The sequence below is a fragment of the Malania oleifera genome, chromosome 1, assembly GCF_029873635.1.
Source record: "Malania oleifera isolate guangnan ecotype guangnan chromosome 1, ASM2987363v1, whole genome shotgun sequence".
Classification (NCBI taxonomy): Eukaryota; Viridiplantae; Streptophyta; class Magnoliopsida; order Santalales; family Ximeniaceae; genus Malania; species Malania oleifera.
Genome location: NC_080417.1, coordinates 48,633,268 through 48,653,561, shown reverse-complemented (window position 1 = coordinate 48,653,561; position 20,294 = coordinate 48,633,268). Strand labels below are relative to the sequence as shown.

The following is a 20,294-nucleotide window of genomic DNA, read 5'->3' as shown; positions in this document are numbered from 1 at the left end:
TATATTTATAATTGATTATAATAATAAATATTTTATTTTATTTTATTTTTAATATTATAAATAATAGTATAATAAAACAAGAATCATACCATAACTATTCATAATATTTTAACATCTAATATTGTTCTATTAATTTTTATATGTTACAATATTATTATATATAATAAAATATTAATAATGATGGCCTAATATTTATATTAAAATATATAATAATATTTTAAATGTAAATAACAATATTAATATTATTTTTTAAATTTATGTAATATATTATATTATATAAATTATCATATTATAATAAATATTGTGCTTCCAGGAATGAGGATTTTTTATTCCAGAGTATAAGTTAGGAATCAAAATGTAAGTAAAAGGAGAAATCCTATTCCTACATGGAATGGGAATCGGAATAAGATTATAGTAAAACAAACGAAATAAATGGGAATCAAACATTCCGGTTCCGATTCCTAGAGTTGATTCTCAATTACCAAACACCACCTAAGTTTGATTTTGAGCAGGCTTCTTTCCTACATTCAACAGGGAGATATCCATATCAAAGATTAAGGTGGTTGCCTATAAGAGTAGCAAAAAGCTATCCTCACATTGGCAAACCCACCAAATAAGGATCAAAGACCTAAAGAATACCTGTTCTCACACCCAATTCTTAAAAGGAATGTGTCCTACCACCTCTCAAATGGATGCATATTTCCAAAAAAAAAAACTGTCATAGGTCGGTTACAAGTTGCAACCACAATGATGAAGATATGCTCTCCCTTTAACCATATCTCTCAAAGGGCAGTCTGACTATAAGGTGCTACATAAACAGGACCTACTTTCATCAATGTGCCTAATGCACATGCCCAAGCGTGGAAGCAACAATATATGACAATCAAGATAGAATCCAAATAGAAGGCATTCAAGGCAACATTCAGAGACACATATAAAATTTAGGAAATAAAGAAGGGATCAAAAAGAAGGAAACCACGATTCAAATTACCCATCAAGCAGGAAAAATAAAGTGTGCCTAAAGAATGAAAGAGGGATGAAAATGCTTTCAAAAAAGACAACATAAAACATAAAGAGAGAGAGAGAAGAAGGATGGGGGCATCTCCAAGCAGGGAAATAATTCTCAAGCAGCAGGGGGGGGGTTTGTCAAGCTGAGACGTCATCTCAAAACCAGTTCCTAGATCTTCACCCTCAACCACAGTAATCGAAACCTCATTCTTTGACAGAGCAGACCCATCAACTATTTTCCTTGTTCTCCCTATGGCAGAGTGAAATCTTATCTAGGCCAGCCTTGTTGATGTTAAGTTCAGCTCACGCAAGTTGAAGTTCACAAACCTAAAGCCCTCAGCATAAGCAACAGAAGAGTTTGCAGCACATAACTCTCTGTAAAAATAGACTGCTTAACCTTCAAGTTGCCTCTCACCATCAATTGAAATGTGAATAAACCATCCACCTTTTGAACAAGGTGCACTTCAATCATCAAACAGATAAAACATAACGGCAATGCACAAGGCTACTATGCCGTATCAATGTCTGAGAGGGCATGATGCATGCAGCCTTACCTCCACATTCAGGGAGGCTGTTCCTAAGAAATGCAATTTAAAAAGCTAAATTGATAAATTAGTTAATGATAAATCACAGCAGAACCCACTCAGTACCACCAACACTAAATTCAGACACAACCTCCTATAACATGATTAGATGAACAAAACATTATATTTCCACCGCCCACTTATGCAATGCCAGCAACAGAACCAATTACTCCACCTTTGATGTTAACATCAGCTCACCAACAATGCATCTATTGATCCCACTGTCACTACCATCCTTTGGCATTTCAACATAATTGTCAGCCTGAGTATCAACACCAACAAAAACAGCAAATCATGACTCTCACATACCAACATATTTACGCACTGCTACCAAAGTACTAACAACAAAACTCTTCCCGCAGCTCCACCCAGTGCATCATCTCTATTTTCCATTACTTAATATCTTAGCCCACAAAAACATAGCCACACAGTCAAGACAATAAAAATTTAAAAAAAAAAAAAACACTAGAAAAGAACTGTACATCTTAGGGGCTATTTTGCATCAATTTTATCTTCTATTTTGGTGCTTGTTCAATGAAGAATCAAGTTATGGCAACAACTTCGTTTGTGCTGCTAGTTTTACTGTTTTTATTGTTAGTATACACACAAAAACTGGAAACCTAATTTTATGGTTTTCAATTGTCGTCCTGTTGCTACAGTATTTTGATATCCATATTTTAATTTTGTGGACTAAATCATTCATTCTATACCAAATTTTTAATTAAATTTAAATAAATTTACCCAAAAATATCCATAACATTTTTTTGTAGAAAAAGAATGTTTCATTAATAGGAAGAGAATTTACACAGGACATCTCCTAAAAAAACCTGGAACAATCCAGAAAAGAACAGCTCAAAATACCAAAAAATACAAAATCAGCACTTCAAAATGTTCCTCCAATCTCTATTTAACTCGTGGAAACTAATTCCTCTGAAAAAACCCAAACCAGCACACCACAGTGAGGCCAAAAACTGATTTTTTTTCCAAACCAGCACCCAGTTTAGTTTCTTCCCATTGATTATCCTTGCATTACGCTCCAACCATAACCCCCATAAAACTGCAAGTATTCCACACCTCCATAGGACTGTTTTATCCTCTCTCCTACCCCTTTGAAAGAAATAGCTAACAGTTCACCAACCGAAGAAGAGCAAACCAAGCTCTCTCCAGAAATACCAAAAAGCATATTCAAAATCCTCCAAGAAAATTCACAGTGCAAAAGAAGAAGAGGCCGTCCCAGAATTTTTGTTTCAGAGCATACATATAGAGAGAGAGAGAGAACCTTCAAAGGTCTCCTAATTTGCAGCAAATTACTAGTATTAGAGAAACTTCAAAGGTCTTCAAAATATCTGTAACATTTCTACAAATTTGGGGAAAAAAATAAAAGTTATTCCAAAATTTTTACAACATCAACTGTAATGCCCCCATACTAAAAGGTGAGTTTAAAAACATAAAATAATTAAATAAATTGTTTTAATTAGTTTCTATTATTTCTTATCCCTTGAACCACTCTAACGAAGGCATGAGATAATGGAGGGGAAAGCCTATCACAGTCCCACATCAGGCATGTACTATGGAGATCTTGGCAATATAAATTTTGTCTAAGAATCTAGTGAAGCACCTTTTATGGGGTAAAACCGTGAAACCCAATAGGCCAAAGCAAACAATGCCTCACTAGAGTTTGATCAAGGCCATTATATTTGATGTCGAAGCCACCCAAGGGATACTTCCATGTAGGTGGCATGGTTTTCAATAGTGGCAGTGGGTAGCATAGCATTGTAGAAATAGGTGTAGTGGGAAACAAGAGCAAAGGATATGGGAAGTGTGTCTAACATCCTGAATTTTTTCACGCACAATCAATCTTATGAATATTGGTTTATTTGCATGTTTTAAGCTCTCAACCCTTCTTAAAAAAGAGTTTTTGTACATTTTAGATCCTTAAGCTCAACTTACAACATTGTTTAGTGAGGGCAATAAATTTTAGTCTTTTTTATTTTAGATCCTTAAGCTCAACTTACTAACATTGTTCAGTGAGGGCAATAAATTTTACATTCACTTTAAACCACTATTGACAAAAAAATTATGTAATTTTTTTTCACTTTTTAGTTAATCATGTGTGGTAAATTAATTAATAAAATAAAATATATTATACACACCATTAATATGTTAGGCACAAAAGACATACAAATAACACAACAAATTTAACAATTTCTATTATTTTATTCGTTAAAGCAATAAAAATTTAAACAAATTTAGACCAAGGAGTTATACTATATAACTATATGCTAACCTTTAAAATTCTATTATGCAAATTCATAAAATTTATTACTAAATAAATAAAGCACTAGCAACTTGAAAACACAATAAAACAAGAAAGAAAAGGTTGAATTTGAAAACAAAAAATATAGAAAGAAATATCAAATTACTAATATTGTAAAAAAAAATAAACTTTTTAACAAAATGGTGTTCATATCAAATTGTTAATTAATGTATCCTTTGTGAATATTACTAAATCATTTTTGTAGCATCATCATCCTCATTATGATCTTCTCAACCCCCTTGTCACATGGCTTATCAAGAATGACTCTAAAGAAAAATAAGGAAAAAAAAAAATTCTCACAGCAATAGTGTAGTGGTCATAGCTAGGGCCTAGGGGTGAGCATTCGATCAGTTCAGTTAATTCGATTAATTAACTGAATTAACTGAAAATTTTCGGATAAAAAATCTCACTAACCGACCCGATCAAAATTCCTTATTTAGCCGAACTCAAAACCAACCGAACCGAATTTTAGTTAAATCGGTTAACCGATTATAACCGATTTAATATTTTAATATATACAAAAATATAGATTTTTAATATAATATATAAATTTTTAATATATATATATAATATACAAAAAATAAATAAAATTTGCGTGTATATATATATATATATATAATATTTTAATATATAATATATATAATTTTTTATTATTAATTTATACTATTCGGTTAATTCGACCGAACCCAAAAACCGAACCAAAAATCAAAATTCAATGAAAATGAAAATTGAACCGAACCGAATAAATTTTTAACCGAACCGAACTGACCGAATTTACTCGGTTAATTAGGTTTTAACCAAATTATGCTCACCCCTAGTCATAGTGACCATTATGTAGTGGTAGCAGTCCATAATGGCCAATACTGCTTTGAATTTTCTTCCCACCGGATTTAGCAGTGTGCAACAATATCAAGAACCCAAAAAGCTGTTATTTAATAATCAGGAACCCCAAAAACCGTTTTGTAAAACATAACGGCATTATGAAAGTCATGGACACTATTTAAAACAATGGTGGGTGGATCCTACACGAAAAGGTGTAGGTCCCACACAGATGTGTGCGCCACTCTGGTGAGGACATCAGAGATCAGAAGGGAAAGCATGTCTTGATCCCACATCAGCCATGTACTAGGGAGATTTTGGCGGTTAAAACTTCAACCCAATGAGGCATATTATATAGGGCAAAACCATGAGGCCCAATAGGCCAAAAAGGACAATACATCACCAGATTTGGGTCGAGACCATTACATTTGATACATTTCTTTGGGATAAAGTTTTTTTTTTTCTTTTTTGTGCTTCTTTTGGGCTTATGCTTTGGGGCTTTTTCAAGGAACTTTGTCATTAGATCTTCAATGGGATAGGTAAGGGGATCTCATGTGACTGTTTTTGCTTCCCTATTTTTTGTTTTAGTATTTACAAGGATTACTTATCCTCCACTTGCAGTAATTTTCTCTCTTTTCTAGTAATGAATTTATTTTTCTATCAAAAAAGATTCTGTTATTTCTTATACTATTTTATCATTATATTAGTTTGCATTTTTATTATTTTAATCATAATTTTTACTTGTTTTATTTGAGGACAAAGATACACAAGTTAAATTTTTTTTAAAATTTGTTTTAGTTTTGGAAATATTAACCAAACAAGTTGCTAGTTTTCAGTTCTTAATTTACGTTTCTGGTTTTCACTTTTCATTTGTGGTTTTTGTTTCCATAACTTTTGACAGCGACATCAATGACAATGGCGATTACTACATAAAGTGGATTCAATATAACTGCCACATGCAGGTTAAACTTACAACACCATGGTGACATATTGAGGACTTTACAAGAGTATGTATCAAACATCCTGCAATTAATGACACTGTAAAATCTGAACAGTCTAATAGATAGGAAAACAAGGATAAAACATGTATCAAACATCCTGCAATTAATGACACTGTAAAAGTTGAACAGTCTAATAGATAGGAACAAGGATAGCACAATGCAATGCATGCCCACAAGAAAAAGAGGGAAAGATGAGCACAACATCCAAAACAAAATGATCATGTATTAAAATAATTGGAGCACCATAAAACTTAACAAATAGCAATTCACAGACTGCTAGTATTCATTCAGCGTAACCTTCATCCTAAAACCATACATTTAATGAACTCACCTCAGATTGGTTTTGCATTGAAGCAAGCAAATCTTTAACTGAAGGATCATTTGGGTCAACACCAGGAAGCTTTAAAAGAATAAAACCAACAACAACAACAACAATGTATCACTAGAGGTGATTTCATTTATTTCCTGAGTAGCTGGGAGGGAAGAAGAAAAAGGAAGTCAATAACTGTAGGTTGTAGAAGAAATACCGATGCAAGAATAGATGACACAAAAGACTGGTCCGCCAACAGCTTGCTCATATCTGTTTGGCTTCCTGACTCCTTCATACTGTCCTGCACAGACAGCTGAAGAGCTGCAAGAAGATAATGGGAAATAGATCATCATAACTACTAGAAATTAAAAATCTGAACATCAGTGGGAGTAAAAATGATATCAAACTATTTCAATACTATGAAATTTGAGGCATGCTTGTGTGCTTAACAGTATGGTCATGCAAAAAGTCAGCAATCTCAGCATCTTGACAACCTAAAATCAGAAAATGTCACTAGAGAATTCTGGAAGAGATTCAGAAACATAGTTAACTTCTAAATCCATCCAGCAATGTTAATTTAGTTCACAGTAGAGGGTTAAATAACATTCAGGAAAGCAGTTACCTGTTTTGAGCCCCTCATGGACCCAAACACACCCCACTCCCTCCAAACCAGATGAACCAATGTTGAAGCTCATCTTTACCACATACACTCCTGGCAGCATTTTATAACTAGCACATGAATGAAACTGGTGATATTTGATATTCTAGCCATACTTAGCAGTTAAGCCTCACAAATAGATTATGGCTGGTGTTAAAAAAATTTACAGGTATAGACAAAACAAATCTCATATTTGAAGTTCACAGTAGTATATACAGCGTATGGAAAACCAATGTGAAGAAGTTTGCACAGAAGCACACTTAGTAATCATGAATAAGTGTGCCAGAAAGAGCAGATATGTGCTCAATATGTGTGTATATTGAGTGAGTGAAATTGTATCAACACTCAAAGGCTGGATCAAAGTAATAGAGGCTCAAACCAACAGTTAAATATAAGGAAAATTGGCTACAGTATTTGCAAGAACTAACCTAGTGCCAACTCTGGATCATCTACTACCTCGGGCATATCCATGTCTCGCACACTATCCGTGTCTCGCACAGTACGGGTGGAGGAGGTGTCATCCATGGACATTGCAAGGGCCTGCTGTAGCAGGGCATTCTCATCATCCTGTCAATATTTCAAAGTCAATTCATGTAGAATAAACATCCCATTTCATGCTAGAGTTCAGATTATTGTTGATACGATGTCATTGTCAATCCAAAATTAACCAATCAGAGAGTGAAAACTTATCACTTGGTCATTTAATGAACCCATCTTCTCTCAGCATCCAGAAAAAATAACCTTGAATTTTAATTTTCTTAATCTTATATCTAGCCTCTAAATAAATTTAGGTCTATAACTGATTGACATGCTACATGCAAGTTTTTCCCCGCTACAAAACCAAATGAATAGCCTAACAGGTGATAGCCCAAGTTACATGACCAAGATTATAGAGACGACCATTTCAGTAAAATATCCAATGCTTAGGAAAAAATGCCAGGTACCTAATACCTGTCAATAAATGGAAAAGGGATCTAAAATAATAAGCTTCAATTCATTAACAAAAGGAACTCAGTACAATCATGGCCTAGTAAAAAGGTGCACATTTTTTGTAAGCAACTAGGGGTTGCTAATTACTGCGGAAACAAATGTAGGGAGCAAAGACCAACGTGTGTTATAAATTTAAACTACAGATAGAGTTCCTCATCAGGTATAAATGTAGATAAAATCAAGATTCTCTTGCACCCTCCATTGCATACAAGACTAGTAATTATCCTTTGTCAAAGTATATTTATCTTTGGTCTATTTTCCTAGGAAATTATAACATGAAGGAAAAGAAAGGTATAAGAATAGATAGACCGCCTCCCATTCCTATCCTTCCAACAATGCAAAAAGTCGTGTTAGAGAGAGAAGCTCTCTCCCTCTCTCTAGGAGGGACGCACAGCTTGGATTGAATCTGCTCACTGAGTTCTTGATTTGTTTGGCCATGGGGAGAAATTCAACCTCCAAGGCTATTTCAGCATTTTATTTTAATAAGAAACGGAATTCTGCCCTTGATTTCATCGCAAATAATGGAGGAAATTGATCCCTTTGGGCAGGAAAGAACATTCAACAGATACGAAAGGACGTTGACAGACTCACTGCAGCAGCCAACCGATTTTCGCCATTGAAGGAAAATGAATCTTATTCCGAAGATTTGGAAGATTTGGAAGAACCAACGAGATTGTAAACCCAGTTAACAATTCTCAAATCGGTTCAAATGTTAAGGAAATTGCAGATCAGGGCTTGAAGAAGCTCTATCTAGTAGCAGATCAAAATTTGAAAATTCAAATCTGAAGTTGCAGAAGGCTACGGGAGTGATTGAATCTGCTTCCTGTAGCAGATCAAAGAAGGAGGAGGTAGATTCTGGGCTATGCAGTGAAGAATTTACCTCCGAATATGAAACTGAGACAGATGGGGATCGCGAACAGACCCCAGGGGAATCTTCCTCTGTAGATCTGGATAGAAATGACGAAGAACAAATGTTTGGAACAATTGGTTGGACCGTCCACTATGCTTCTGGTGTTCATGCACCAGGTGCTCAACGCAATGACAAAGGAATGGGGAAGGAAGACAACTACTCCCTTGGGTAATAAGAAGACTGGCGCAGCTGTTTGGGCGCCTGTTGTTCGACCAAATACAGCAAAGGGAGCAGAAGTTCGTCAACCATTAACCCCTGCAGGTGTGAGTGTCTCGGTCACTGATAGTGCTACTGCTGCTTGCCCTCACAATGTGAAGAATGCAGAGGTCCCAAAGGACTTGCATGGGAAAGGTGGGAAGCAATACTCTGTTGGGAACGCTGTAATCTCAGTTTGCACTCCAGGTGCTCGACAAAATTCCACAAAAGGAATTGTTGATGGAAACAGTGGCACAATTGAGTCTCATGATACTAGTGCACCAGCTGCTCGTTCAAATGCTGCAAAGGGTGCTACTAGTGTGATTCCAAAGAATGCTAAGGGCTTGGCAGGTGTTAGTGATACTGGTGCTTGTCAAAATGCCACAAACGAAGGTGAAAAGGAATTCTTCATGAAGGGGAACAAGAAGTTCTCTTAGGCGGAATTATTTGCTAAAAATAGGCACCAACAGAATTGTGGTGCTGTTCCAGAACTGTTCCTGTTGGCAAAGAAGCTCAAGTTGATGATGAGGACTTCAATGAAACGGAGAAGAAGCGGGAATACAGCTTGGTGGGATTTTTTGCCGGTAAATTTCCAGGAAAAGCTGCCCTCAACCTAATTATTGAAGCTTGGCATATAAAGGTTGAAGTTTTCCACCATGTGAGTGGTTGGATTATCTTTAAATTTTGTGATGAAGAGGACATGTTTCAAGTGCTGACAGGGGGACCTTAACTTGCATTTGGCCGTCCTCTGTTGCTTAAAAGGATGCCAGACTTGTTTCAATTTGATACAGAGAATCTAAGCATTCTCCCAGTTTGGATTCAGTTGAGAAATCTCCCCTTTAAACTCTGGTCTCTGAAGTCTTTGCGGAAATTTTGCTCTGTTCTGGGTAGGCCTGTGCATGCAGATAAGCTTACCACTAACAGGGAAATGCTTTCATACACAAGGGTTCTGGTTGAGATTGTTGTTTCAAAGGACCTGGAAAAGAGAATCAAGGTTAGGCTCCCTAAAGATAATTCATTCACCCAAGAGATTGTTTATGAAAATGTTCCTAAATTCTGTTGTTACTGTAAAACCCTTGGCCATGCTGAAAGAAATTGTAAAACCAAGAAGGAGAAGGAACTGATGGAATTTAGGAGAGCATGCCCGGGTGATGATCAAGGAAAGAAGACCGATGGACCTGTAGTCACTGAGCATACTACAGTCAAGGGTATACAATCAGGCAGTGATACAGATAATCCTGGTACTTCTAAGGTAGATGCAAAGGCACCAGCAAAGGACACCAGTTTACGCTTGAAGGCCAAGGAAAAAATCTCTGCAGAAGGTTCCAAGAGTGAGTGTTCTACTGGGTGCACTACTGAAGACTTTACCAAATATTCTTTCTCTAAGCAAGGTAAAGGTGAAGCTGAAAAGGTCTATGGACAAAGGAAAAGCTCCACTTGTGGATAAAGAGAGTTTTAAGCTTGCTAAGAGTAAGAAAAAGAAAAAAGGGTCCCGACCCTCTTAAGTTGGACTGATAGTTTTGGGCTAACTGTTGGCAGTTGCACCATATCCGTCAATGTTTTGTATTAGTATGCTTTTGATTTCTCAGGGAATGCCCAGTTTCGATTGTACTTGTAGCTTGGTTATCCTTGTTTTGATGCTTTAATTCTGATTGGCTTTGAGCCTCTGGGTATGCCCAGGTTTTATGTAGCATTGCTTCTCGCTTTGTTTTGATTTGGAGCTTTTGTCTCCCTGCACAGTGTATGTCCGAAGTCATCTGTACATATTCCATTTGATCAATAATATTTACCTTTTACTGATAAAATTAAAAATTAAAAAAAACAATGCAAAAAAAGAGCATGAAATAATTTTTTTTCCAAAGATTCATATTATATTTGTTTCTTGATAAAATTACCTTATGCTACAGTCAAAATTATATTATCAACTCACGAAGAACACGCAAAACTACAATAGCAGAAAGCATAAAGGACCAAGGGTCCAAAGCAACCCCTACAGTTACAATAGAAGAACATACACATCTATTTTCGGTTTCCTATTTGCACATTCCAAACTCATTCAGAATAAACTAATTTCTATGGATCAAATGATCAACCATTAAACATTGGTGCAATACCAGCAATCAAGGAAATAAAGAACCACCATTGAGAACGACACAAAAACCACACTATACTAGCTCAGAAGATACCACCCGACCATCTGAAAGTTCCTCAAAAATATTATTAAACCAAGAAACTTCCATTCTGAATTCCCCCACAAATGACCTGGCCCTCCACTAGTTTGTTATAAAATGAATAATTTTTGGAGGGAAAGTGCCATCACACACTCTGATTCCTAGTTCCTTGAGGAAAGTGCATTCCAAGGTAATATCTCTGTCTCCTTCATTAGTTATTACATTGCACTTCCAGAGCCTCCTTTTTCCAATGCTAACTCAAAAGAGATGAGAAATATCTTTCATGAGGCCTACCCCACACCAAACATCCTTCCAAAGCCTCATAGGCCTTCTGCCCTAACTCTAAACCCCATCACAAAACTCCAGTATTTCAAGCATAATCAACTTACGACAGCTCCCAGATCCATCATATCCACTTGTACAACTTTTATTCGCCTCCACAAACTCCAATTTCTTTAGGAGCAAACAAAATTCCAAACAAGATAATAATAAATGTTTTTTACTTGAATGCACAATAAATTTTCAAAATATTTCTCTAAGACATGGTTACTCTATCTAGGGGATCCCTCCATGACACAGCCAATCCAGGCATACATCATCAACTAACAAGGCAATGAACTTGAGGACTGAGAAGCGGATCATGTTCATTTGTCATCTCTCGAAAATATTCTTCAGATACCACAACCAATAATGTTTCCATGAGCACCTAGTTCTGCTCTACACAAACTTAATCTAAAAAATTTATAAATTTTAAATAATGTTAATCACATTTCTCTAAGATTTGATGCCCAAATTGAAAAAAAATATATATATACATACACACACACACACACACACACACACACACACATATATAAACACATGCAAAACATAAAGGAAGTAAATTTAACTTCAAACTAGAACGGCATGAATAAATGAAGTTCAGGAAAATTAAAAGCGAACAGCCACAAACCGTTAGGTCATTTCTCTTATCATCAGCTTCAGAAGCTCCAACAGCAGCAGCTTGTTCAGTCATAACCACATCTTGTGAACTGGACTGTTGTTCCCCACCCTTTTCCTGCCTAGCAGCTTCCTCTGCAGCCCTTTTGGCAGCTGCTTCTTGTCTTGCCCTCTCCTCTTCCATAGAAACTCTGAGTGCAAGAGCCAGCTCAGGATCTAGATTGGGGTCCACACCAAAGTCAAAACCAGAGACACCGCCTGCAGCAGCAGCTGCAGCAGCTGCAGCAAAACCACTTCCACCTTCCCCATCGCCAGTGAAGACAGGTGTACTGCCATGGGAAAAAGCATATATTTAATGGGAGGTGCTCAATGACAGTTCCAAACATTGATATTAGAAAACAAAGAAAACTTAAGACCTATTAACCTTATAAGCACATCCGAAAGAGCATTTGGGCCAGTAGGGACATGAACAATATGACTGGTGTCATTATTGTTTACTGCAGTAAGAAGGGCTTCCAGCTTTTCTGGCTTTCCATCATCTTCTTCACCGAAATCAACAATATCAAGGGCTACACTGTTCTTCTTTAACTTCTTTCCTATTATCTCCAAGACCTTCTTGTCATATTTGACAGGACTGGAGGCACATAAATAAAATTATGCAAATTAAAAATTTATCTAAATTTTAAATGCAAAGGTGAGACAAGGTGAAGAGCACCTACCTTCCAGCAAATACAATAATTCTTTGCTGTTGCTTTTTATTTTGGCGGTGCTTAAGAGCCAATTGAGCCACCTGAATTCCTGCGGCCAGGTTCATTTCACCACCAATTTCTAGTCCTAAACAAAGAAGGAATGTCAACTTAACAGGTTCATGTAGAAAATATAAATTCAACACGTGGTTACTGACAGTAATGATCAATTGACGCAACTTTTAAAGAAAATTGCATGGTTCTTTTCTTGTTTTTGGATGAACTTTCATTACAGTTTAGAAATAATCAACAAGTTTACTAATCTTTAATGTTAATGAAGTGGAGTCATCTATTTGAATTCTTTTCCGTCATTCTGTACAATCTAGGAAAACATCCTCAAGAAGTTAACATCATCTAACCTTTTCTTTCTATTTCAGTCCAAATTATTCAAGGTTTACCCCTCCTACAACCTCTGATGTCAACTAAATCACTTTGTTCTTACTTTAAGCATTACCTTGGTACAATGCAAGGTGATCAAACCATCTCAACCACTCTTTTCTTTATCTTATGTGCTACAAGTACTACACCTTACCTACTGGGGATGTGTCCGTCCTTACTTTTATCTCTTAAAGTTATGCTGCTCATCCATCTTAACATTCTCATTTCAAATACATTTACTTTCTGGATATGATGTTTCTCAGTTTTCATTGTTTTCTAAGTCATATAGATATATGGTCTATAATCGTCTCATAAATTTTCCTTTTAATTGTAGAGGTATTATATGTTCTCAACATACCAAGTGCACCACTTCGTTTTTACCCAAACATCCTTAATTCTACATACGACAACTTCAATTTCTCCTTCTACTTACATAATAGGTCCAAGATAACAAAATCTAATATCACCATGTTTTAAAAGGCTCATTCGAGGCTCACCTCAAGACAAGGCATGCCCAAAACATCTTGATGATCAGTATAAGATACCAAACCTCAAAAAGACCAACACATTATACATTGAAATGTACACATTTGCACAAAAGGCACACCTTTTCCCAGCTAGTCAACGCCTCAGTTGACCTTTTCTCTGCATTTTTCTGTCTTCTCCACCAATTCTTGATCTGTTCTAGCCCTAGCCACACGTATGGCCTAAAGATCCAAAATTTTCGCACGATTTCCATATAAATTCTAGATTACCTATCCGTAACTTAAGAACACTCCTAAACATGCTGCAATGGACAAACAATATGCAATCAGACCCTTAAAAATAATGCCTTTAATACAGTATCTGTCTGAAAAATTGCAACTTTAACTCGTGCACTAAAGAACACATAAAAAGCATACCTTTGGCAGGCAAATAAGAGGATTTTGATATGTAAAACATTCATGCATTCTTAATCTTATTAAATCATGTAAAGAGGAATTGGAGAATGAGAGACTTACCTTGATCTTCTTGAGGTTTTGGTTTTTCCCACCTTCGGAAGATCCCTCCTTCATCCTAGCTTGAATCTTCAAATTCTAAATTCCAAGCTTTCTTTTTTTCCCTCCCTTTCTCTTCCCTTCTTCTCTTGCTCTTTCTCTCAAGCTTGCTTTTTCTCTCTTACCATCACTTTTGGAGTGAACGTAAACTCTAATCCTTCAAGTGTGTCTATGCAAGGATAGGGAAGCAAGGGAGCTTACCTTAATCTTCTAATTCCAAACTTCCCTTTTAGAATAAGGAAATACCTTCCTTGTCCTAAATGGGGTTTTTGGCAACGAGAAAGTTCTTGCAAGGATAGGAATTTTTCCTTATCTTCGATAACTCCTCAATTAACTCAATTAAGGCTCAATAAGCCTTAAAAGTGCAATTGAGAGTCCAACTTTGAAATTTATTAAGGCTTAGAGAAAAGGGGGAGAAACTTCAACTAGAATCTCCTATTCTTCAAATTAATTTCATTCTGAGCAAAATTAGGTGTCTACAGAGACTGCCCAAGCTTACCAAGTGAAAGCTTACAAGAAGATGAAGAAGTGGGTAGATTAGAAGAGAAGACTGTTGCACTCGAAAAATGGGTGACTTGGTGCTTGTTAACTAAGCTCCATCTAGAACAAACCAAGTCACTACAAGATTGAAAGAGGAGACAACTTCACAAATATGAAAGACCAATCCCCAACATGGCTAAATATGGGAAGGCCTCTTACAAGTTCGAACCTTCAGCTTGAATGAAGGTGCATCATGTGTTTCACGTTAGCTACATCAAACCATTCATTGTTGATGCTAAAGATCCAAACAAAAGTCAGTTAACTAAAGCACCACAAAAGATAGCACAACCTAACAGAAGATAAGTAGAAGTCATTTTTGTAGACAAAGAGTTTGCATTATCAAGGAAGAAGCAGCACAAGTTCTTAGTGAAGTGGACAGGCCTTGGAGTTGAAGAAATCAACTAGATGTCAACAGAAGAAATGGAACTATTTGTGGACGAAGTTGAAAAGTACTTAACATCAAAATCTACGAGGACATCAACAGCATAAGTGGCAAAGAATGTCATGAACCAAGCTTGTTCAAGGCATTATGCTTGCCTATAACACTTGTCTTGTGTGTATGGGATGGGTAACCAAAGAGGCGCCTAAAAAGACCACTCAGCTAGTCTACTCCAAAGCATATTATAGGATTTTCACCCTTCTAAAAATTCTGGCGTTTCTTTCCATCCAAATGCACCAAACAATAGTCAGAACAATACAACTCCATTGAACTTTCCTCTCCTCTCTCTTATCAAAGCCTCCAAGCATAGTTATACAAAAGCAATTCCAAGAAGCCAAGAAAATTCAATTTTCTCCAAATATCCAAAATAAATTATTTCAAAGTCCCCACAAGAACCAACAAAGCAGAAACAAGGAAAATTCAATTTTCTCCAAATATCCAAAATAAATTATTTCAAAGCCCCCACGAGAACCAACAAAGCAGAAACAAGTTAGAACAAGTCTCCCCATTCCTAAAGCAGAGGACACAAATATCGAGACATATAGACTTGTTGGGTGTTCGCTTATGAAGTATATCATTAGTATTATTTCTCTCAAGAATGGGCCTTGATATTTTAAGGAACTTTACTTTTCCAAACTATATAATAGAGGGCAAAGGATCTAAAATTAGGGTCATGTGCCAAATGAGATAAGAAAGACTTGCATGAGAAATCACCAAGAGAATTAAGATTCCAAACACATTTATCACTCCCATCCAAGGCACGGAAAAAATCAAACAAAGTAGTCAAAGAAGCAAACTCATTAGTTTCTCTCTAATTGAGGTGCCTCCAAAAGTGAAAATCCCAAAGACAATGCCCCTTCTACAAATTGAGAAGCTCCTTATCTATCCTTCTTAAAATAATGTTCCGATAACCCCCTCCCTTTCCATTCCTAATGAAGTGGCTCTTTTTTTGGAATTTCCATTTCTTTATGAAAAAAAAAATGAGATAAGAAAAAATTTTCTTTCAAAATTTTAATGAATAAGGCTCCTTGCAAGCAGACAACCTTGTCAATTGATGATAGTTCTAGATTCCTTTCTTCTCCACTTAACAAACAATACTCACATATGGCTCAAGAATAGTTCTAGAATACTTTACTAGACATTTTCCTCCAAATCTTTCCACTGCATTTATTAAAATCTCCAACGCCCCCCCCCCCCCAAAAAAAATATTTCCATTTGGAGAACATAATTGGAAAGATTAGGTTCTTTTTAAAGATTAGTATTTGGAAGATAATGTTTCTTTCAAAGATTAGAGCTTTTAACTAGAATTTGACCTAAATAGGATTAATATTAACAATTTGTTGTATGTGAGGGGGCCTAAAGCTAATAGTCCGTATTTGTGTGACGCATTTGGTTTCTTACTGGATTACAAAGCACAATTTTCTTGATTGTCAAGGAATTAAGCAGCTTTGGAGTAGGCGTTTGTCTTTGATGGTTGAGGCTTCAATTATTCCACATGCAATGGATGACGGATGATGGAAAAGTGAAGAGAAATCCACTCCTTTCTTGTTTTCTTTTCTCCACTTCGTCCAACAAAACAAATCATTGAAAATCAAATCACTCCCTTCATTTTTCTTCAAGATGGAATTTAGTTTTTTGGCTTCTTTGGGGACTTTTTTGGGGGTCTCATTGACTGACTTGCAAAGGGATTGGGGGATTCTCTTTTGTAATTGATATTGTAGCGCCTTTACTTGATATAAGCCTCATTCCCTTCAAGAGGACTAAAAAGATTTATTGTCCTAGAAGTTTGCCTTTGTTTTTCTTTGGCAAGAATCCTTATTCAATGTTGTATTTTTCCCTCTTTTCTCCAAATAATTCTCTTCTTCATTTTATTACCCAAAAAAAAAAAAAAACAGCTGGTCCATTTTTATCCTATAGCCAAGTTTAATGGTAATAATACTTGAGGAAAAAAAGGTATATGGGATTCAACATTGACAAATTTTGAGAAGACGGTTGCTGGCTAAAAAAGACATTATCTTTCCACAGGTAGTAGATGACCCCCCATTAATAATACCCTCCCCGATCCCCTATGTGGTACATGTCTTTTCTTCCAATCCTTTGGAAATTGCCAAGACATGAGAAGATATTAAAAAGAGATTTCTTTGGGGGTGGTAGGGAGAATAATTTGGATACAATTTGGTGAAACGGGAAATTGTTAAGCAACTCGTCTAAATTGGGAATTGGGGCATCAAATCTCTCACATTGTTTCATAGAGCCCTTTCACGTGAAATGGCTTTGTAGGATCATGATTGTATGGGAAGGAGAGACCACTGTTGCCAAATATGAATCCAAGCTCAAGTGGTGTATCATCTATGATAAAACAGAACCATATGTAATAAGAGTTTGGAGGTGGATATGGAAATGGAGGAATGACTTTTTTGCTTTGCTTTGCTTGATGTGGGGAACTGAAGCAATATTCTCTTTAGCTTGGTATGCCTATTTGAAAACCCAATTCCAGGTTGTCTTCTCTCTAGCCCAAAACAAGGATGCTTTGATGATTTCTTGTTTAGTCTCCTCAACCAATGGAGTGTCTTGAAACATTCTTTTCGAAAGAAATGCTCAAGAATTAAAGTTTGGGAGCTGGAAAGTGGAATTTTTCCCTCTTTGATACCCATGAAATGGTGGTCAGCATACAAGGTCAAAACAGGCTAACCTGAAATCTGAATACCGGCAGCTTCCAGCTAGAAAGACCATGAAAGCATGAATCTTGTTGGAGGAAGGGCTAACTTTGCAAGAGCTATTAGAAAGAAGTATGCTCCAATCAAAGTAGCCTTGAATTTTGAGACAGGGTATTTACTATTGTAACCTTCAAAAAGGGAGGAAATTCTAGTGAACAATGTTCCCCCTGTACAAAATGGAGCAGAATCAGTAAATCATATTTACAGCAATCTATTGGAATAAATATTTGTTGGAGTTGGATTTATCTCTTCTTGGCTAGCCATAGCTGGGTCTGCTGGAGAGAAACTTAAGAATTGGAGATGAATAAATAACTGTACATGGAAAAATTCTGTAACTTTACTCCCTCTCACATTTTTTGGTCATGCGGGAAGAGAGAAAAGTGTTTGAGAGAATTGAAATAACTCTCTTACTCAAAGATAGGTGGCTTAGATCTTTATCTGCTGGTTTCATTGGGCAATAATTTCTGGACATACACATCATCTTTTTTTTGGATTTCTTATTAGGTACATGGTCACTCTTTCCCTCCCTCTCTCTCTCTATCTCAGACACACATACACATTTACACATACAATGCATACTGTACTGCCTTGTTTTTCAGTTTATTTCAAATAAATGTAATACAGATCTACAAAAGCAATTGAACAATACACTATGAAATTAGATATATAGCCTTTTGTAATTGTAGATTTGGAAGACATTGAATCTCTTAACTGGATTTAATTTCTAACTTCTAATGATTGGAAAACATTATCTTTGTCCAAGATGCACCTACAGCACTTTGTATCTAGGCAAATTTGGCCGTAATCTCAGTAACCCATCGAATTGATTGAGAAAAGGCAATACATAAATTTCATAAAAATCAGTGAGAAATTCAACATTAACCAATCATACTGTCCTCAAAAAGTCCTACATCTGCATATTCCTTAATCCATATCCCCAAGCCCAACCACGCAGTAGCAGTTGTCACAACCTAAAAACAAAAAAAAGAAAAACACACAATATAAGCAATGATGGTTAAGCTTACCATGCATGCAAGCTAAGATCTTGCCAAGATCGCTGGTAGGAGTGACCAACACACGAACCCCTTTACCGGCCATTGTTAGAACTCCTACAGTATTCTCCGGATTAGACTGCAAGTAGAACCAGAAATATTTTTAAAACTAAACAAAAATATAGTCCCGTCACAATTCTTGAAACCCTAAACAAACGCCAACAAGGAATAATCGGGCTTATTTTTGGTTGCGACGAGAAAAAATAATCGAGAGACCTGAGTTTTAGCTCCGCAAATAAGATTTACGGCGTCGGCTTGAGCTTGAAACCTCGTGGGAGAGTAATCGCCATTTCGCATCCATTCCGAATTATCAATGCAGATCATCGTCGCCTGTTTGAAAATAAGTAAATTAGAATAAAGATTAATATAGAAATCATCATTTGCGAAGTAACAAAACCCTAACCTCGAGCACCATGGCTGCAGACTCCGAAGACAAACAAGAATCGAGAGAGAGAGAGAGAGAGAGAGAGAGAGAGAGAGAGAGAGAGAGAGAGAGAGAGAATGGGGGGGGGAGGAGTTGAGACTTGAGGTTACTTGTAGAGGGGAGATGCTGCGGAGGGAAATAATAATAATAATAATAATAAGTAATCAGGTGCGGTGCCGAATAGGGAAGTCAATGGACATCAAAAAATGATTGGTTGTCCAAATGAGTCATCAACAAGCTCCTCTCCGTGCCATGCGCTGATAAGTTCCGTGAGAAATTTTTTTTTTTTTTTTCTCTAAACATTTTCTCAATGGGTTTGAAAGGGAGAAACGACTTTTTTCCAAATTAGAAATCAAAATTCAAAATTTAGAGAAATAAAAATTAAAATTTAACAACCTATCTCTTACTAATATTTTAAAAATTAAAACAAAAATATACTTATAACTAAACATCGAAATTTTTGTTGGTTTTTCTAAGTTTCATTACGTTTTAATTATGACAACTCAATGCAACTAATTGTGCTACTAAGTGTGTACACAGGTATTAAGGTATTAAGTACAATAACAAATGCAAATTGGAAAGTCATGAAGCGTACAAGACAATGTCATTTGACTATGAACATGGAGCTTATTAAGACCAAATTTAAAGACTACGACTATGATTATGAAGCACATGAAGTCCAAACTTGAAGAATTAAAAAAATTTATGTCATATATTTTGCAAATATGACCTATGTGAGTACACTATTTTTGATTATGTGAAGAAACTCATTGGTAACCTTAGTTTGACCCTAAGCACTTTATATTTCTTTGAAAATCATTTTATAAATGTGTAAAAATTATTTCAAAGTGTTAAAATCATTTTTGGAATGAAAAACCCTAAAACAAGATTCTTCAAATCCCCTTATTTTTTATGCTGTCGCATTGATGAGCGATATTCTTGATTAATAACTTATCATCGTAAAAAATGTTCAACATGAAAGTTGTGGAATATTTTATTAGCTTTCTGTTGATACCAATATCGCCCTATTTGGAGTTTTTTAGCAAAAGTTATGCTCTA

The 20,294-nt window shown here is 35.9% G+C and overlaps 1 protein-coding gene across 1 annotated transcript in view; it reads right to left on the bottom strand.

Moving 5' to 3' along the window:
• The window catches only part of LOC131155719 (26S proteasome non-ATPase regulatory subunit 4 homolog), a 39,366-nt gene extending 20,007 nt beyond the window's left edge, over positions 1-19,359 (bottom strand). The window contains exons 1-9 of the mRNA XM_058109077.1: positions 19,215-19,359; positions 19,028-19,141; positions 18,785-18,890; positions 12,622-12,736; positions 12,327-12,536; positions 11,916-12,231; positions 7,126-7,264; positions 6,257-6,360; positions 6,061-6,129 (exon numbers count right to left, since the gene is read on the bottom strand). Of these exons, the coding sequence (XP_057965060.1) occupies positions 6,061-6,129; positions 6,257-6,360; positions 7,126-7,264; positions 11,916-12,231; positions 12,327-12,536; positions 12,622-12,736; positions 18,785-18,890; positions 19,028-19,141; positions 19,215-19,226 (1,185 nt within the window). The 5' untranslated portion in view covers positions 19,227-19,359. The remainder of the gene's footprint in view (positions 1-6,060; positions 6,130-6,256; positions 6,361-7,125; positions 7,265-11,915; positions 12,232-12,326; positions 12,537-12,621; positions 12,737-18,784; positions 18,891-19,027; positions 19,142-19,214) is intronic.
• Positions 19,360-20,294: the final 935 nt, after the last annotated feature.